The following is a 20,632-nucleotide window of genomic DNA, read 5'->3' on the forward strand; positions in this document are numbered from 1 at the left end:
AAAATACACCTAAGTTCTTAAAGTACAGGCTTTATAGGAAGGCCTGAATATCTATATTCTAACATGCTAGAATGTTCCAACTAAACTTGAAGAGATCCCTTTCTCACCTTGGAAGAGGTTTTCTCTTGTATGAAGACTTCAGTTTCTTTCACGTCAAATAAAACTTCCTGATTAAATAAACAAAACCAACTTTTAAGATTTATTTTAGAGAAAGATAATAGCAAGAGAGCGCTTAACCAGGAGTAATGTAAATCATATGAAGAACAGGAGTACTTGTGGCACCTTAGAGACTAACAAATTTGTTAGTCTCTAAGGTGCCACAAGTACTCCTGTTCTTTTTACGGATACAGACTAACACGGCTGCTACTCTGAAAGTAAATCATATGGAAGCCCAATTTTTCAGGAAGCCTTCTTCCGCTGGTGGCAAAATCCACAGATCACAAGGGCTGGTTGGTGCAGCAAATGAGGTGTGGTCGTGAGTGAAAATAACCCCAGTGATATTCTCCGTCTAACCTCTGGTGGTGATTTGACAGGATCGCAAAATTGCCACATAATTGAGTTTGATTGTCAGATCTCTGCTCAGGAGGAATAAAGGATGGGAACCAGCAGAGGATATTTCAGGTCAAGACAGGCAGAGCTGTGTGCGGAGGAGGAGTTATGCAGTACTCAGCTTGTGTTCTCCTCTTCGGAGCTCACAGGACCTGATTCACTGTTGCCCTCCATCTTGTAAAATCCTTTATACCAGTGCATCGTGGGCATCAATCACAGCTATTCTAGAACGGTAGTGTTTTAAACCTACTTCACAAACATCTACGCAAGGTTCAGGGCATTGGTCAATCAAGCCCAGAAATGTAGATAACTGATTGAGGATTTAAATCCTCAGATTCCCTATTTTAAATGTTTTCTATTCTTTGGTTGCAAAGATCCTTCTATACATTAAATCCCTACTGGTGGCTTGTTAAATATACAGCCCGGCTGGTTGAATCTGGAACCAGAGTGGGCGAACAGCACTGGCAGAGATGGGACCATCCTACATTTATCTTACTGAGGTGTGGTGACAACATCAAAAACCTAGCTCAGCCAACTTCAATGCCAACGTTAATCTACCAGTATTCATAGTAGACAAACACCAAGCTTGAATGACTGAAGCGTAATTGTAAACCCAGCTGGGGCTGATTCTCATTTAGATTATGTCTCTCTCCTTTTGCCAGCCACATCCTCCCCCACACACGCTCCGAACCTAAACCCGTCTGTTCTGTGCTGACTTAATCATAGAATTACTCTTCAGCACTTCTATAGCACCACAAGGTGGACGCCGCACTTTACAACTGGTCAGAATGCCAGACAAACAACAAAAATCTCTCCCTGTGGAGCTTACATAAGGCAGGAATGGATCCAGTACAAGAATATTAAAAGTGTCCTGAAGAGGGAAAACAATGCCTGGTCTGTGCCTTTATTTTGCTTCTTTGTGAGGTCTACAGAAGGCCTGACATTTTGTTAAAGGAGAACGGGTTCCGCTTGTTTAATCACCTTAAATCTGATCAGAAATGACCAGTCTGGTCTTCCCAGGATTTGCTGGTGAACTTGGAGGTGTATATTATGCCTATTCAGTGAGTATGGTACTATTCAGCTGGCATGAGAATGGCAGAGTTAGGCTCTTACATTATAACTCTGCAGGGTAGAGCACGTCTTTTTCCCCCAAGCCCTGAGCATTCTTTGCACTCGGTATTATGTCACAGTGAGCGGTTCTAGCCAGCCTGTTCAACTCCATCCATTTCACTGAGGGCTTATATCTCAGGCTCTGACCCATTTGTTTGCAAATTGAAATGCTTAAAGCAGGGTAGGAGAAGGATTTTTCCTTAGAATCTGGAGAGTGTTTGTGCTACCAAATCAAAAATTCATTGTGGCTTAGAGTTTTCTCCAGTGCCTAATGCTTTTTTTAGTCCACCTGTTCTTAGCAGAGCCGAAAATTTCAAAAACATTGAACTTCACAGGAGTCTGCAGCTCTTTAGTTCCTGTGAATGGGGAAGTTTTAAATTGAGAGGGCATTTTCCAGAGGAAAATTACATCACAATCTCAGGCCCCAATTCAGGAAAGCCCTGAAGCAGCACATGATTAAATTCTAGTGACTTTAATGGGATTTAAAACCCATGGATAAGTGATTTCCCGAAGAGGGGTTAACCCTTATGGACCACAGACAGGCTAGACAAGTTAGTTGCATTATCCTGTATAGTGGAATCACCATGCTGGGCCTTTAAAATTTGCATCTGAACACCAGAGACTAGACAGGTCTGGTTTGCTACCATAGAGGAATGAAGGGGGAAGAGAGTTTGAAGAGGAGACCCTGGGTTTGTCGGACAGATGAAGAGCTGGGGGTCAGCAGGGAGGGGGAGTTGTTCCCAGGCAGTGAAGAACCCATGTCCTGTTCTTCCATGCCCCATTCTTCTACTCTGAAGGCCCCAGGCAGGAGGCCCCAGGGAGCAGAGAATGCCTGCCCTGCCACAGGTTTCAGAGTGGTAGCTGTGTTAGTTGTTTTCATCCTGCCATACACACCCTCACTGCTAAGGACCCAGGGAGGATTTTTTGGGAATTAAAAAGTAAGGAAATTCCCAAACAAAGAAATCAGACTGGAGGAAGGGGTGAGAGTGCCGGGGAAGCTGTGCTTATTAAACAAATAAACCCCAAGCCCTTAGAAGCCGAAGAAATTCAGCGTTAAGATTAAACCAAAAAGAAACCGAAAGAGCTGAGAAGTCTAGAATGGCGCCGGCACCCCAAACCACCTCATCTCTGCCCTGGAGCGATGCCAGCCGCCAGTCCATCCTTCCTGCAAAGTCACAGCTAGGAACTCACCTGTGGGCACAGGTGCTGCTCTAACACCTTGGGTATGCCTTCGTCCAGCACCTCTTTGCCACCGTACTGAAAACGGATCAAGGTGGGGTGGGGGAAATAAAATAATGAGTATGTTAAATGAAAGTCAGTGGAAACAAGACCCCCTCCCCCCCCCCCCCCCCCCCCCCCCCACTACAATCCATCAGAATCACAACAGTACCTTTCCGACATTGGCCTGGCCCAGGTACCGCAGGTTGTACAGTAGCCTGGGGAGGAAGAAACAGAATTAAGACAGGGAGTCCATGCATAGCTCCTCTAAGATGTCTTGCTACGGCACAACTTAAAGCATGCACCAAACCCACTCATCCCCAGAACGGAATGATGCTGGCTGCTTTACGGTTGAGATTCTAGACGAGTCACAATACTGACACCAATCTTAAGGATCTCCACAATCCTTGGGCGTGGAGCATGCGTTTCAGCGCAAAAGAGCAGCTGCTCTTTTGTGTGTTGGATGCTGAGGACTGCTCCGGAGCACACACTGCAGTGCGCTGCCCAGCCCCACATATGTAACAGGGACCTCTACTCCCTTCCCCATCCCGGCTTGGCTTCATTTCCCAAGCTCGGGGCTAACCCAATGCTGGGCACATGGAATCATGTCACCCCTACCGACGCGCACTCCTCAGTTCCAGCCGGCCCTACCTGCCCCCCTGCAGGCACCGCTCCTCCTTCTCCTCTTTGTGTCTGTGCTCCTGTTGGAGCTGGAAGCTGGGGACCTTCTCCCTCAGCACGTTCAGGTAGGGCAGCAGCGGCTTGTACATCCCTCCGTCGTGCCACTTCCACCGGATCATGCGGAAGCTCAGGGGCTTGCCCTTCAGCTTCTGCAGCACAGTCCCTGCCTGAAGGAGAAGAGAGAGCCAGGGCACTCATTGAGGGCAGGGGGCTTGGATCATCCCATGCCAATCCCCTCCCTGCTTTCTGTGGTGTAGCTGTGTGTACTCTCAATAGCTGTTAACAATGGAACAACCCGGCCCCGCCCTTGGGATCCAGCCACAAGCTGCCAACACATCGTTCTTCCCCTTCCTGCTCGCTGAGATCAGGGAAATTGTTCTGTACTCATCCCACGGCCAGACACCTCATCCCTCTGCAACTCCCACCCCTGCCCCACACACCAGTGAGGCTTTCACTTGAGACAGGATCCCAGGAGAGGGGGGCGGCACATCAGCTTCTCAAGGCAGGAGTTCTTCTGACCCAGCGCGCTTCCCCCCACCTGTCCGTTGCGTGCATTTCTCAGGGAAAAGCCACTGATCTCGTCAATGACGTCTCCAGCCAGCACCACCTCATCCACCTCTGCCTGGCTCTCGGGAAGCACCTCGATGACGAAGATCCGACCGTCCAAGTACCTGATGGCAGAGCCGAGACACAGAGTTCAGTTGGAAGGTCCGGATGAAAACATCCTAAGCAGCTGGGGATGCAGGATTCCTCGGGCCAGAAGAAGAACTAATGTGGCTCTACCTCCCTTGGCCCAAACCGGAGGTGGGTCCAGCCAGTTACAGCCCTTTTGCTCACTGGAGAACAAGGCAGCTGCTCGCAGAGTCCATTGGCATTTGGGGTTTTGGGGTGTAATGGGTGCAAGCTTGCCATTCAAGTCATCCTTCCCCTGGTTTTGGCATGGGGCATGCGCCCTGCCTTGGGAGCACTTTCAGCCCGGGTCAGGTTGGCATCTAATCAGGGACGTGGCCCAGGCCACGGCCATTGGAGAGAGTCCAGAGAAGAGCAACAAAAATGATTAAAGGTCTAGAAAACATGACCTATGAGGGAAGATTAAAAAATTGGGTTTGTTTAGTCTGGAAAAGAGAAGATTGAGAGGGGACATAACAGTTTTCAAGTATGTAAAAGGTTGTTACAAGGAGGAGGAAGAAAAATTGTTCTTCTTAATCTCTGAGGGTAGGACAAGAAACAATGGGCTTAAATTGCAGCAAGGGAGGTTTAGGTTGGACATTAGGAAAAACTTTCTAACTGTCGGGGTGGTTAAGCACTGGAATAAATTGCCTAGGGAGGTTGTGGAATCTCCATAATTGGAGATTTTTAAGAACAGGTTAGACAAACACCTGTCAGGAATGGTCTAAATAATTAGTCCTGCTACGAGTGCAGGGGTCTGGATTAGATGACCTCTTGAGGTCCCTTCCAGTCCTACGATTCTATGATAAGTCCATAGATCCCAGCAGCACCCACTGCAATGCGGACGTGAGGCTGCTGAACAGTAGGGGAAGGGAGGAGGAAAGCTGGTCTCTTACCTGAGCACCATCCCCAGTTCTCTGCAGGGTACAGTCTCATAGGTCATGCACACCTAGAACACAGCATCTGTCAGGACAGCCTCCAGCAATGGCTCCAGGGAGCACAAGAATCCCCTCTCCAGCGCCTTTCAGCCTTGGCAAGGAGGGGGGCATTTTGTCCCCATTAGTATTTGCTCCATTTACATTTGGGGGAATTGCTCTGAGAGACGCCAGCCTGAGAGCTCTGGAGTCTGAGGTCATCCATTTATCCACAGAAGACGTGCAGCAGCAGTGAGCGTTCCCCCTTAGAGCCCCACCCATGGGCCTCCAACCCAACCTCGAGCACCCACCGCCATGTCTTTCCAGAGTCTGCTAAACGCCCGCCTAAGATGATCAGCCAAAGTTTGTTCAGTCTTCAGCCTCTCTGCTGAAACTGCCAATCAGAGCGGTGACTGTGGTGGTGCTTTTTGAGACAGACTCCGGCCTGCTAAACACTGGACGGAGGCCAGGGCTGGCCACCCATCCCCATACTTCTTAGGTTGCCATGTTGTAACGACCTTTGGACAGTGGAGCCACAGGTTCCCTGTCCCATTACTAACCCCTGGAGCCATCTCCTTCTGGGCAGGCAGCTTTCTGACCTCACTGACACACGGTCATTCACTGCGGGTCTCTAACCTGGGATTTAGGCAGGGCCAAGGCAGACTCTGGAGGAATTAGTCTGCAGGACACACACACAAACCTTGTATTTCCCCCCCGAGAAACACTTCCCATCATGCCACGTTAATTAAAGGGACACAGGCAACCTGAAATGCAGTCCATTCAGTTGTAAGCCTTTTAGGGGCAGGCACCGTGGGTGAAATCCTGGGCCCATGAAAGTCAATGGGAGTTTTGCATTTGGCTTCGGTGCAACCTGAATTCCATCCCAGATCTTTGTTTTTTTTTATTTTTTTTATTATATATATATATATATATATGTAAAAAATAAATGAATGAAGACCAACAGAACTATTTCTAAGATTTTGAAAATCCAGTGGAAAGGGGGAGGGGATAATTTTAAAAGAAATTAACACTTCCCTGCAGGTTTGCAACCTCCTAGCACAAGAAAGCCAGAAAAATGGAACTGAGTGAAACTGACCGACCTATTTTCATTGTCTGAACCCAGAGAAATGCAAGATGTACAAGAGCAGCAGTAATAATAGGGACTTAGATTTTAAAAATTCCTCCAATTTTAGATACCTGCGATGTTAGTAACTTAGCCCCAGTCCTGTAAACACTGACTTACCTGCTTCACTTTACTAGCAGGAATGGTCCCTGGGACCCAAGGGAGTAAAGTGAATCAGGGGAGTAAGTGTTTGCTGGTTCAGGACCTATTTTAAGGAATCACATAATGGGCTAGATCTTCAGCCCATGTAAACAGATGGCACTTTATTGGCTTCAATGGAGCTATGCCGATTTGCACCATCTAGCCCAATGATTTTCAACCTGGCAGTGTCTCTTGAAGTCTAACAATGTTCTGTGTTTATGATCCAGCTAATCAGCAAGGGGCCACCCAGCAGATGGAAGGAGGAAGAATAAAATCTTGGATCCCGCATCAGAAGGAGAAGCAGAGTCTTACCGGCAGCAGCCAACTTTCATCCAAGAAACTGGAATTCTGCAGACAAAGCACAGCAGAGCAACTGTGTCAAGTAAGGAGACGAAGACCTCTGCACACACAGTTATGTTAGACACACAAAGCTGCTGCCTAGACCAATTTATTACCGTACCTGCAGATCCAGGGAGAAATTCATCTCTGACACCACCAGCATCAGTGAGAGGAACGGCTCTGTAAGAGGGGGGACCAAGAGCCAACATTACTGCCAGACTCCTCACCAGCTGCATACTGGCTTATCCCCATGTCCCAGGGACACTGCAGAGGTCCAGATCAGAAGAGATTTTCCACGTCAGTAGAAGACAATAGAGGACATACCCCCCAATTTGGACAACAGGGAGTTTTAGATCCTCAGGGTCATACTGTATTCAGAATAACAATACTTGCCCAACTGTACATACCAACAATATTTTGCACTTCTCCAGTGCCTTACATCTAAGGATCTCAAAGCACTTTACAAACCTCAATGGATTAAACCTCATGGCAGCCTGTGAAACAGGGATTATTATCCCCATTTTAGAGACGGGAAAACAAAAAGGCAAAGTGACTTGGTCACGGGGTCCAACCAGACTGAGTCCATTGCAGGATCATGGTTAAGTTCACACAGCAAGGCTGTGACAGAGCCAGGAAAAGACCCCAGCTCTCTCCAGGTCTGCACTGTAGGACCTGCGTGCTATGTCACACAGTCACAGAACTCTGACCAAAGCCACACAGCAGACAAACTAACCTCATGGCATGAAATAGAATTCTAACTCAGCTACAGAAAAACAACTGACCAAGAAGCACTCTGGACAGGGAAAGGGATGGCTCCATGAGCACACTGGCCTGTGGAGACACAGGCAATCGGCCAGCTGGTTAGCAGGGCTTTTAGACCTTCACTTACGGAATGTTGGTTTTTCACCCCCTATCCACTTTGCTACTGGCCAGGGCCAGGATTCTAAGGCCTTGTTAATGCCAGGTTTTTTTTGCAAGAACATCCCGTCAGAGCCTTGTCTATAACAGCCCCCGCTGCAGCGCTACCACTGGTGGAACCGCACTAGTGGGACACTTGTGCAAAATACCCTCAAAACCTAGTCCAGACACCCATCTGGAGTACAAATGCAATACACGTGGGCCTATGTGTGACCAGACAGCAAATGTGAAAAATCGGGACGGGGTGGGGGGAGCAATAGGTGCCTATATAAGACAAAGCCCCAAATATCGGGACTGTCCCTATAAAACCAGGACATCTGGTCACTCTACATGGGCCTCAATCCAAAGCCCATTGAAGTCAATGAGCGTCTTTCCATTGACTTCAACAGGCTTTGAATCATAGAAACCACGACTAGCAGGTAACTTTCTTCCACTTCTGTGTTTTAATCTCCAGTCCATCCTTCCTCTCCAATGCTAACCGTGCAATTATATAAATTAAAATTAATGGAGATATCCCATCTCCTAGAACTGGAAAGGACCTTGAAAGGTCATCAAGTCCAGCCCCCTGCCTTCACTAGCAGGACCAAGTACTGATTTTGCCCCAGATCCCTAAGTGGCCCCCTCAAGGATTGAACTCACAACCCTGGGTTTAGCAGGCCAATGCTCAAACCATTGAGCTATCCCTCCGTGTGACTTAGACTTCAACTAGAAGTCCTAAGTGATTTAAAAGCAATCTAGGGACAGTTTTACCACCAGTTATTTATCATAATCAAAAGAAAAGGCTTTCTCCCTGTCCCGGTACTCTTGGGAGAATAGCTGCTGATGGAGACACACAGCATTCCAGCCTTTCATAATAGCTGGAAAAGTGTTCAGTTCTGACATCCTCACCTGGGACCAGTAGGGTTTAGGCTGCTAAGAGTTACCTACACGACATCAGACTTTTGCAGTTTACTTAAAGAAACACTCCAGTTACAAATCATCCTATTTAACATTTCCATCTCAGATCTCTAACACCACCTTGTGATTGATTCAAACTGAATGATAAATGTCTAATGTACCTCCCCAGCACCGAGACTGCTTACTTAGATTTTACCACTTCCTTCCGCCTAGACAATAAAACAGACCTTAGCTTCGCTCACTGCTCTAGCACTGGGTTGTGACACCTGGGCTGCAAATGCTGTGGGGGGAGGTTTAGATCCAAACAAGAATTGTTTCATTGGCTTTTTTTTTTTTTTTTAAGTGTTATTTCTATTCGTTTTAGGTTTGGTAAAACTTAGAATAAAAACACCCTCACAAGGCCAAAGTTTTGGGTCTGACTAAAAGGAGGCTGATTTTTTTCCTGTATTACAGTAGTGCTTAGAGATCTCAGCTGATTGTGTTGTCTTCACCCTAGTTTAGTTTACAGCTAAATAGACCAGGGTAGAAGAAAGAAGGTATTAGGATCCATAGTTTACAGATGGGAAACTGAGGAACAGAGAGATCATGTGACTTGCCCAAGGTCATAAAGGAATTCTGTGGCAGAGCCAGGAATTTAACCCAGCTCTTGGAGTCCCAGCCCATCCTTCTTTTCTGTCCCGGTTAGGGAACAGAGTTTTCTTATAATCATTCATCGCCAAAGGTTATTTCTTAGTGATGAAGGTCAAATTCATCCTCTGGTGTAAACTCTGCTGAAGTCTACGGAGTAACACCAGGGATTAATTTCATCCTGACTTCAAAATAATAATCTCATGTCATCCCTTGAAATGGTTCCATCACAGCGTCCTTACTCAGATACAACTCCTTAGGAATTGTATGAATAAGAAGCGCAGGATGGAAGCTATAGTAAATCCAGGAATTATAAATAAACTGGAGGTTTTCCAGAATACAAGATTGCATACCCTGGCTTTCAGTCATCTTCGCTTCATAAATGGGGGGAAATATTTTTAGACCTACATCTCAACCAATTTGTGTGTTGTTGGGTTTTTTTAAATGACATTACTGAATTTTGGAGGAAGTCTCAACCTTACCCATGAAATCTTCATTTCCCAGCACTGAGACCAGAGGATCGTAACACTGAAATTAAAAAATTTAAAAACAAACACACACACACAGATACACACGATTTAGTTGCACACCATCAACTGAACAACATGGCCACAAAACCATCTAAAATTCTACACTTTAAATTGCATCCATGGCACACACACAAATGAATGACCCCAAATTTGTTCTAGAAGGTGGTTTTAGCTTGGCACCCAAAAGCCTGGATTTTTATTTGAATCCTCTGGAGCCTGTTCAATTTTTGGCCAGGCTGGAATTATAAAATACAGAGGTTCAAGCAAAAAAAAAAAAGCTTTCTCCTTTGGTCCAAGATTTGGATCAGTTCTTAGTTTACCCAAACCCAGTTCCCTGCTGCCCCTCATCATAAAGATATTTCATGCTGAAAGCTCTTCCTACCTCCAGCAGTTTTGGATTCCGAGCCAGCTGTTGAATGGCAGTAGCTAGTAACTTCTGATTTAAAGCTAGGCGCAGGAAGTACCGCCCTCGTCCCTGAGCTGTCAGCACCTTCTCACAGGAACTGGCTTTCTCTACCATGATTGACAAGGGGGTCACCCTATAAAGAAGAAATATGAAGAGGTAGCAGGAAACATTTACAGCATCGGCAGGTGACGACCCATTCCCAGGCTCTGGTCATCTGCCAAAGGGGTCTTGGTCACTCACTTGTAATGGGGTTCTCTTCCAGGAGCAAGTCATTGTGCCAGTTTCTGTAATGGCACCTGTCACAGTTCAGGGCAACTGCACCTGTATTCCCCCTGTAGGGTCCAGCAAGGGGACCCACTCTCAGGTTTCCAGCTCCCCTGCTCATCACCTCTCCTGGGTGGAGACATGTGTCTCACTCCCTTCTGACCAGTGTATTTCCAAGTTGCACTGCTTCCTGATCATACTGTGAATTGACCCGCAAAGTCAGTCTGCCTGAAAAGGCCTTTGCTTCCTTTCCCTCCAGAGCCGGCATACAGTGTAATTGCTGCGGTTATAAATTACCACGCATTTCTCCCGATGCAAGCCTCCTGTGCTCTTAAGGTACAAGCGCTACAGAGAACACATCTTGAAAAACAATAAAAGAACCTCCACGCATGCTAATAAGCTTACCAGAGATCACCCCAACTCTAACGGGGGCTCTGGCAGAAACAGTCCTTTAAAACCCCACCCAAGGGGTTTCAAGTTCATCACAGTTTCAGCTTGGAACAAGCAACCAGTCTTATGGGGCCTCAGTAGGCCCAGACCTTTCATCCCCTCCCCAAGGATTGGGGCTCTCCAGGGACCAGGGGTCCTGTCCATTGGCTGGATCAGGAAGAAGGCCCTGAGCCAGTTTAAAACCAGGCTATTTATCCAAAAATCCTTTCTTTGTGCGTTGAGCTCCGGATAATCCAGTTTTAACTAGTGTACGTGCACCTGTTCAAGGGGGGTGGCTGCAAAGGGCTGCAAACGGAGGACTTGCATTAACATCATCCCCCCCTCCTCCACAATAACACACACTCCGCCCCATTTTTTCATGCAACGGACCCAAAAGATTGTCCAGGATATTGTCATTCAAAGGCCACTCACCCAATGCAGGTATCCTGCTGAGGAAGCTGCTCTAACCAGTGCCAATAATCTCGTCTCTTGAAGCCCAGCACCGGCTCTGAAGGAGAGAGAAGAGGAGCTCCTTTAGGAAGGCCCTCTGACAGGTGACCAGGAGAGCGCTTCCCTTGGAGATTCTGCAAAGGCATGGAGTCACTCCTAACCAACACACACGACTCCCCAGGGAGTTCTAGGCCTCCGTGGTTCCTGGGCTCTGCTTGTCCTTTACTAACAAGCACCACCTGCACCAGTCTGTGTTGCTCCCCCACTTTCGGGCCCGCGCCAACCCCTGCCGCGTGCATGGAGTAGAAGTGGCCACTCACGTTTAATTCCTTTTCGAAGGATCGTTTCCAAGATCTCGCAGAAGGGGGCTAGGTGCGGGGAGGCGTCAGTGCATGGGCTGCTCCCCTCCTTGATGGCGAGGATGCACGCTGTGAGAGAGTGGGAGGCAAGCAGAATGCTGAGGGCACCTGTTCACATCATCCTCTCGTGGGACTGGTCTTGATGAGCTGGTATTTTTAACCAGAGCTAGAGCAACAGCTTGTGGAATAACTCTGCAGTCAGTCTGTTACCATCAGGTTGTTCTATTTGGCAGGAAGGTCCATGAACAGACCAAGTTCAAGTCACATGGTCAAACCATTTGCTCAGCCCCCAGAGATATAAGATCAATGTTAAATACCAGGAGGAAAGCAAACTCACTCCTTGCTTCAGGCCTAGCTCATGAGAGGTAACTTGGTCTAGGGAAAGAGCACAGGGCTGGGCATCAGAACTGCCAGAGTTCTAATGCCAGCTCTGCTAACAGAGCTCAGACTCTGAGCAAGTCACAACCCCTGCGGCTGAGTTTCCCTACCGAGACAAGGGGGGATAGCACCACTTCACCACCCTGGAGAGAGAGGATTAGACAATATCTATCAAGCGCACTGATGAGGTGAAGCATTCACACATAGTCTTTCCTTTGTAGTAGGCACAAAAGGCCCAAGACTGAAATGCGTCAAGACCCTCAACTCTCCTTGACGGCCAATGGCTTTTGAGAGCACTTGACACCTGGCAGAACTGAGTACAAAAGCCAGCACCCCCTTCCCTTCTACCCACAAGGAAGGTGGGCATTTCAGCAGCTTGGTTGGAAACTGCAATTGTCCCCTTTCTATCAGCTCACTCACAGCTGATGGTCAGCCCTGTTACCATCTGGAGAGGTGGAGCACAACATACAGAAGAAAACGGCTTAGAACTTGTCTCAGGGAATAGGGGAAGCTCTGATCGCTGCCTGAGACAGGACATGGCTGCCCTGCTGTAGATCGGTTTTACTTTCTCTATTGGGTTCCTGCCACGTTATCACCCTGTTTCTCTAAAGCCAGCAGCACTCTCCTACTTCCTAGTACATCGCTAGAAACCAGCTGGAGCCTGACAGCTAGTCTCACTTTTCAACCACAGCCTACACTTCTGCCATAAAGAGCAAGTCAGGAGGACTAAGAACCTCGTCTCCTTACAAACACTGCTCGGCAGCAGCAGCGATCTCCCAGGTTGAGGCAGAAGGATCTCCTTCCTGCTGCTGTAACACCTGTCTGCTCCATACTCTCCCAAGTTATTCTTCACGGTCAGTTCCTCAGGCCAGCTTTCAAACTGGTTCTGTGAAGCACGGGGCGCATTGCTGGCGGTGTATAAATAATAACAAGCTAGCGAACAGGGGCAGCAAACCGGGGAGTTTGAGAGGGAGTCGTAATATAATCCCTATGTTTAGCAATGCCAATGCTGCTCCTGTCTCCTCCACCTGCATCCAGACAGGGAACCTAACCTCAGAGGCCTCTACCCAGATCCTGGTGTGGATTTGTAGGAACTGTCGCCTGCATTTCCCACTCACAGAAAGTCAGGCTGGGGAGACGGTCCAGTATGAAAGGTGCCTGCTGGTGAAATCTCTCAGGAAGCAGGTAGGAGAGCAACAGGAGGAGGTAGCTAGGCTGAGGCACATCCGTGCCCACGAGGAATTCATTGAGTGTATTCATATGGAAACCTCCAAGGCTGGGGAAGCTGTGTCCAGCTAGAGAGGACATCTGTCATGCCCCTAGGTGAACAGGATATGGCTCTGTCACAGGGAAGACCTGGCAGCTGGTTACTTCTGACGGCAGGCAATGCTTCACCCCTGCTCCCAACCCACCCACCACAGTGATGAAGAACCATTATGCTGCCCTGGCAATGAGCAATGAGGAATCACCCCCAAAGGTGGATGAGGAGAAGCTCTGTACCCCCAAGGCTGGGAGGATCACAGTCACTACTCCCAGGAGGAAATGTAGGATAGTGATGGTTGGTGGTTCCCTTCTGAGGGTGACAGAGGCACCCATCTGTCAGCCTGACATGGCATCCCAGGAGGTATGTTGCCTGCCAGGGGCCCATATCTGACACATTACAGAGGGACTGCCAAGGATCATCCGGCCCTCTAACAACTACCCCATCTGTGAGCAGATCAGAAGTGACTGCAGGGCTCTGGAAGTGAGGGTCAAGGAGTTGGGGGTGCATGTGGTGGTCTCTTCGATCCTTCCAGTCAAGAGTAGGGGCCCAGGCAGAGACAGATGCATCCTGGGGGTGATGTCTGGCTGTGCAGATGATGTTGACAGGAGGGCGTCAATTTCCTTCACCACAGAATTCTGTTCTCGGAAGAAGGACTGCTGAGCCGAGATGGCATCTCCTATCAAAGAAGGGAATGTGTATCTTTGGATACAGATTGGCTAACCTAGACAGGAGGGCTTTAAACTCATTTCAATGGGGGCAGGAGACAAAAGCCCACAAGTAAGTTAAAAAAAAATGAAGACTGGTCAAAATCTGGGGGGAGCATGGGCCATTATATCAGTGACAAGGGAGAGACAAGAGGGAACATAGGGCAGAAATCAAATCAGTATCTTAGATGTCTATATATCAAAAATGTATATACTTGGACTGAGGTTGAGAGGGAAATAGGAGACAGACTTGTTGAAAGTCTCTAGGTAGGGATAAAAGAGGTAAAAAACAAGGGTGATGTCATGGTAGGGATCTACTACTGACCACCTAACTAGGAAGAAGAGATAGAGGAGGCTTTTTTAAAACAACTGACAAAACCATCCAAAGCAGGACCGGGTGGTGATGGGGAACTTCAAATACCCAGACATCTGTTGGAAAAATAATATAGCATGGCACAAATTATCCAACAAATTCTTGGAATGCATGGGAGACAATTTTTTTACTTCAGAAGATGGAGAAAGTAACAGAGGATAGGCTGTTCTAGATTTTATTTTGATAAATAGGGAGGAACTGGTAAGAATCTGAAAATGGAAGGCAGCTTGGGTGAATGTGATCATGAAATGACAGAGATCATGAGTCTAAGGAACAGTAGGAGGGAAAACAGCACAATAAAGATAATCAATTTCAAGAAGGCAGACTTCAGCAAATTCAGGGAGTTGGTAGGTAAGATCTCATGGGAAGCAAGTCTAAGGGGGAAAACAATTCAAGAAAGTTGGCAGTTTTTCAGAGAGATGTTATTAAGGGCAAAAGAGCAAACTATCCCCCGATTTAGGAAAGATAGGAAGTATGGCGAGAAACCATCCTGGCTTAACCAGGAGCTCTTCAATGATCTGAAACTCAAAAAAAGAGTCTTACAAAAAGTGGAAACCAGGTCAAATTACAAAGGATGAATATAAACAAATAATTGGTACCACAAGCACGTAGGGACAAAATTAGAAAGGCCAAGGCACAAAACGAGATTAAACTACCTAAAGACAAAGGGTAACAAGAAAACTTTCTACAGATACGTTAGACACAAGAGGAAGACCAAGGACATGGTAGGTAGGCCAGTTACTCAATGAGAGAGGAAAGACAACATGGAAATGGCAGAAGTGCTAAGTGACTTTTTTGTTTCAGTTTTCATCAAAAAGTTTAGTAGCAATGGACATCTAACATAGTGAAGTCTGATGAAAATGAGGCAGGATCTGAGACTAAAATAGGGAAAGAACAAGTAAGGAATTACTTAGACAAATTAGATGTCTTCAAGTCACCAAGGCCTGATGAAATACATCCTAGAATACTCAAGGAGCTGACTGAAGAGATATCTGAGCCATTAGCGATTATCTTCGAAAACTCATGGAAGATGGCAGAGATTCCAGAGGACTAGAAATGGGTAAATATAGTGCCCATCTATAAAAAGAGAAATAAGGACAACCCAGGGAATTACAGATCAGACACCTTAACTTCAGTACCTGGAAAGATAATGGAGCAAATAATCAAGCAATCAGTTTGCAAACACCTAGAAGATAAGAAGGTGATAAGTAACAGTCAGCATGGATTTGTCAAGAACAAATCGTGTCAAACCAACCTAATAGTTTTCTCTGACAGGGTAACAAGGCTTGTGTATGGGGGGAAGCGGTAGATGTGGTATATCTTGACTTTAGTATGGCTTTTGATACTGTCTTGCATGACCTTCTCATAAACACACTAGGAAAATACAACCTAGATGGAGCTACTGTAAGTGGGTGCATAACTGGTTGGAAAACTGTTCCCAGCGAGTAATCATCAGTAAGGCTAAAGTTTAGTCATGGGTATTTTTAATAAAAGTCATGGACAGGTCACGGGCAATAAACAAAAATTCACGGCCCAGTGACCTGTCCATGACTTGTACTATATACCCTTGGCTAAAGCTGTGGGGTTCTGGGGGACTCCGGAGGCACAGTTGCTGCTCTGGGGCGCCCGCTGGGGCTGCAGGTTCCAGGGCACCCACTCGTACTGGGGGAGGGAGATTCTGGGGCGCATGCTGGGGGGGCCTCCGGAGTGCCTGCTGGTGCACCCGCTGGTGCTTGGAGGGGCTCCGGGGCGCCTGCTGGTGCTGGGGTGGGAGGGTGGCCCAGGACTGCCGCTGCTTCTGGTGAGAGGCTGCCCAGGACCACCACCGCTGCTGCTGCTGGCGAGGGACGGCCCTTCTGGCCCAGGACCCCCACTGCCATTGCTGGCGGGGGACAGCCCGGGACCGCCGCAGCCACTGTTGGGGTGGGGGGCGGCCCAGGAGCACCGCCGCTGGTGCTGGGGGGGCAGCCAGGGACTGGTGCTGGGGGCGGCGGTGCGGCTGGCCCCGGGGCCACATCTCAGACAGCCCTGGGGTCAGTCGCACCTGCCAGCTGCAGAAGTCACAGAGGTCCTGGAAAGTCTCAGAATCCGTGACAGACTCACAGCCTTAGTTATCCGTGGTTCACAGTCAAGCTGGAAGGGTATATTAAGTGGGGTCCCACAGGGATTGGTCCTGGGCCCAGTTCTGTTCAATATCTTCATTAATGATCTAGATAATGGCATAGAGAGTAGACTTATAAAGTTTGTGGACAATACCAAGCTGGGAGGGGTTGCAAGTGCTTTGGAGGATTAGATTCAAATTCAAAATTATCTGGACAAAGAGTCTGAAGTAAAAAGGATGACATTCAATAAGGACAATTGCAAAGTACTCCACTTAGGAAGGAACACTCAATTGCACACATACAAAATGGGAAATGACGGCCTAGGAAGGAGTACTGAAGAAAGGGATCTGGGGGTTATAGTCGATCACAAGCTAAATATGAGTCAACGGTGTAACATTGTTGCAAAAAAACCGAACATCATTCTGGGATGTATTAGCAGGACTGCTATAAGCAAGACACAAGAATTAATTCTTCTACTCTACTCCGTGCTGATAAGGCCTCAACTGGAGTATTGTGTCTAGTTCTGGGCACCACATTTCAGGAAAGACGTCGATAAATTGGAGAAAGTCCAGAGAAGAGCAACAAAAATGATTAAAGGTTTAGAAAACATGGCCTATGAGGAAAGATTGAAAAAAATTGGGTTTGTTTAGTCTGGAGAAGAGAAGACTGAGAGAGGGGACATGATAACAGTTTTCAAGGACATAAAGGGTTGTTACAAAGAGGAGGGAGAAAAACTGTTCTCGTTAACCTCTGAGGACAGGACAAGAAGCAATGGGCTTAAATTGCAGCAAGGGAGGTTTAGGCTGGACATTAGGGAAAACTTCCTAACTGTCAGGGTAGTTAAGCACTGGAACAAACTGTGGAATCTCCATCATTGGAAGTTTTTAAGAACAGGTTAGACAAACATCTGTCAGGGATGGTCTAGTTATCACGTAGACCTGCCTTGAATGCGGAGGACTAGACTAGATGACCTCTCGAGGTCCCTTCCAGTCCTACTCCTCTATGATTCTAAGAATCCTCCTCCCACCCTCTTTGACTTCTTCTGAACAGGCATCTGGAGACACTCCCAATTGCCCAAGAAAGGGAAGTGACTCACAGTGAGAAACCATCTCAGAATTAAACTCTCTGAAACCAAGTCACCTGCCATTATCAGCATACAATAGGCTGGCTTCTGTAAATATTGATTCATCTTTTCTGGGCTGTATGCTCTGCCCTTCAGTCTCATGGGTCTGAGCTCTAGGTGTCCAGGATGTACATTAAAGTAGTGAATCCAGGGTTCCCTCTTCCAACCCACCTCCAAAATAAAGGAAAGGGTGAGGGGACCAGTCACCAGAAGAATGTGTGTCCCCAAAAGGGATAAAGGCGTAAGAGCTTATCGGAGATAGCAAAGATAGTACCAAAAATATGCAAGTGAAGGGTTGGCTGGTTTCCAGGGATGGGAACGGCTGGATGTAAAGGAAGAATGCATGGTGGGTTCACCATCCTTTGGAGGAGAAACTGGTCTCTACTTGGAAAGGATGACAACCCAGAATAAAAGTGACTGAGGATTATTACAGCCTGACTGAAGGAGGAGAATGGACTCTCCTTTAGCAGAGCTGTTGATTCCATGGCAGATTCTGTACAGATGTTTCAGCGGCATTTGCTCATCCGGGGACCGCTTTGCAGGTAGCAGCTCAAAACATAAGAGAGTCTAAGGCCCTTGCAGATAGACAGTCTCCCAAGGAATGCACACACAGGTCACAGCATACTGTACAGTGAGTAATTACAGGAGGTTTTCCACACTCCCCAGTGTGTTCTAAGGCACAAAGCTGGTGTTCTGGCAGCAGTGTGTGTGTAGAGGAGAAGGGCAGTGAGGTGTGTACCAGGATCTTCCCTTGCTCCCATTTTATTACTTCCCTCCAATACCCTGTACTGGTCAAACCAACCTTCCAGGCTGTAAACAGCTCCCACCAGAGCATGTTAATGCGAGCTCTTCATTCAGCCACATGGGGGATGCTCAAGAGCTCTGGGAGAGGTAAACTCCCACCAAGGCTGACCATGCTGTTTCTCTACTGTTCCCAACTAGGACTGCCACATCCAGAACAATCTCTCTCACCCCGACCCCCACTGGTTTTCTATAAAACCCCTCACTGTGATGTCTCAGTGCAACATGGCAATGCTTACATCACAAAGCAATGGTGTTAGCTCACTGCATCACCGTGGGCCCCAAGATCAATTTCAGGATCTCGTCAGTGTCCCATGATCATTGTTCATAGGACCACCATCCCCACAAAAAAGGCTAGCCGGACCCAGGAAAGCCAGGGCAGGGGATGGCAACCTTACCAGGGAACTGAGCTCAGCACTTACACTCAGACCCTCTGCAAGACATCAGTGCCCCAGGGGAGCCCTCACTTTGCGAAACACGAGGGCAGCCTGACTCTCAAGTCTCCCGCAAGCTCTCTGTCTCTCAAGCACCTGCCCAACTCAGAGCAGCATCAGTCACACCCCCTCCTCTCACCCAGTCCCTTGTAAATTCCTCCAACCATGCAGCCACGCCCAGGTGCCTGCATCTCCCCCCTCCTCCAGCCACTCACCTTTCAGGGTCCCCAGCAGCGGCTCTTTCCCAGTCATGCTGCCCCCTCCCCAGCCTCCTCCTCAGCCGCAGCCCCACAGACACCTGCAGGGCTCCACCCAGTGGCGACTGTGAGTCCCTTCCGCAAACACAAGGCAACATATTGGGAGATGCCACTCTCTCTGCAGCAGACAGGGGGGAGCAGAGGGGGCAGGGCCCAGTTCAGTCCCTTTGCTGGGAGCCCAATACAAGGCTGTGCATTAGAAAAGCTGGAATAATCTCACTAGCTCTCCTGGAGGGTGACGAATCATGCTCCCGAGATGGTGGTCTGGGGTGAATGATTAGTAAGCGATAGAGACCCCCCCCCCCCCCGAGGAAGAGATTTCAGGCTGTTCCAGCAGCTTTGGAATGTTGATACTTATTATCCTGCAACAAGTCAGCGGCGTGATGACGCTGATCAGGGAAACAGACCTGAGGTGGCTGGGTTGCATCCTGACACCTGGGGGGCAAGGAAAACCCAGACCTCATTATCATTACTTATTATTCCTGAATGTGTCTTTTAGTTCCCATTAAACAAACATCATGATCTCCGAATGCAACAACAGCCAATCAACGACATTTCTTCACATTACTGTCTGCACTACAACCATACAATTCAATCAGACTATAATAATTAACAAGTCCAAACTAGGGGTGTTTGCAATGACAAATAGCAGGACTGTGCATCACACGTTAGCCTCAGGGCTATTAAGGCATGACAGAGTGAGATTTAAAACTAACCTGGTAAGTGAAATTTTTAGTATCTCATTGAAACACACATTGTAAAGCCTTTCATTATAAGAATGAAAGGGTTTTTAAATTAATATTTTGTGCCTTCAATTTTACTGCTATGATATTGCTTAGAAACTACAAAGATGAGTGCTATCAAAACAACCCCTACATTAGATAGATCCGCAACTCATGTAGGGATTCTCTGGACATTTGCAAACTGAAAGAAGGCTCACCTGAATAACACATTGCTCTTACAGGTTACAGATAAAAACAACGAGGAGTCTTTGTGGCACCTTAGAGACTAACAAATGTATTTGGGCATAAGCTTTCGTGGGCTAGAACCCACTTCATCAGATGTAGAAATGGGTTCTAGCCCACGAAAGCTTATGCCCAAATAAATGTTAGTCTATAAGGTGCCACAAGTACTCCTCATTGTTTTTGCCGATACAGACTAACACGGCTACCCCTCTGAAACAGGTTACAGATAGGAAATGTTGCTGGTAGCCTTGCAAGCTCATAATGCCACATACAATTAATCATCATTAATAATTAATACATTTTATTTCATATAGCATCTTTCATGCAATGCATCCCAAAACCTTATACCTTTTTTTTAACTTTTCCAGGCCTCAGTCCCCTCATCCATAAAATGACCTGGCTTCTTAAAAGAGTTGCTCAGAGGCTGTTAGTTAATATGCCATGCTTCCTTCCAGTGGAATAAAGGTGGGATGGTAACACATGAATCCCAAACCCCGTGATTTAGAACTTGCACGTATTAAAGGCAGATCTTTCTAGCAGGTGGAGAGGCTGACACCACTGTGATAAATGCAGTAAAGATGGATGGATAAAAAGCTTGAGCCAGCAG

General features: G+C 47.4%; 1 protein-coding gene across 5 annotated transcripts in view; it reads right to left on the reverse strand.

Moving 5' to 3' along the window:
* LOC117887043 overlaps nt 1-20,632 on the reverse strand; it is a 36,079-nt gene that overhangs the window by 13,771 nt on the left and 1,676 nt on the right. For 4 of the 5 annotated variants that reach the window (XM_034789275.1, XM_034789271.1, XM_034789272.1 and 1 more), the window contains exons 2-13: nt 11,586-11,693; nt 11,248-11,323; nt 10,099-10,255; nt 9,669-9,714; nt 6,866-6,924; nt 6,718-6,753; nt 5,124-5,176; nt 4,097-4,229; nt 3,529-3,725; nt 3,050-3,095; nt 2,851-2,916; nt 108-167 (exon numbers count right to left, since the gene is read on the reverse strand). In XM_034789275.1, the coding sequence (XP_034645166.1) occupies nt 108-167; nt 2,851-2,916; nt 3,050-3,095; nt 3,529-3,725; nt 4,097-4,229; nt 5,124-5,176; nt 6,718-6,753; nt 6,866-6,924; nt 9,669-9,714; nt 10,099-10,255; nt 11,248-11,323; nt 11,586-11,693 (1,037 nt within the window). Of the gene's footprint in view, nt 1-107; nt 168-2,850; nt 2,917-3,049; nt 3,096-3,528; nt 3,726-4,096; nt 4,230-5,123; nt 5,177-6,717; nt 6,754-6,865; nt 6,925-9,668; nt 9,715-10,098; nt 10,256-11,247; nt 11,324-11,585; nt 11,694-19,018; nt 19,288-20,632 lie in introns of those variants that run through there. The other variant, XM_034789274.1, reaches the window with a different exon arrangement.

The sequence above is a fragment of the Trachemys scripta genome, chromosome 14 (genome assembly GCF_013100865.1).
Source record: "Trachemys scripta elegans isolate TJP31775 chromosome 14, CAS_Tse_1.0, whole genome shotgun sequence".
In the NCBI taxonomy this organism is placed as follows: Eukaryota; Metazoa; Chordata; order Testudines; family Emydidae; genus Trachemys; species Trachemys scripta.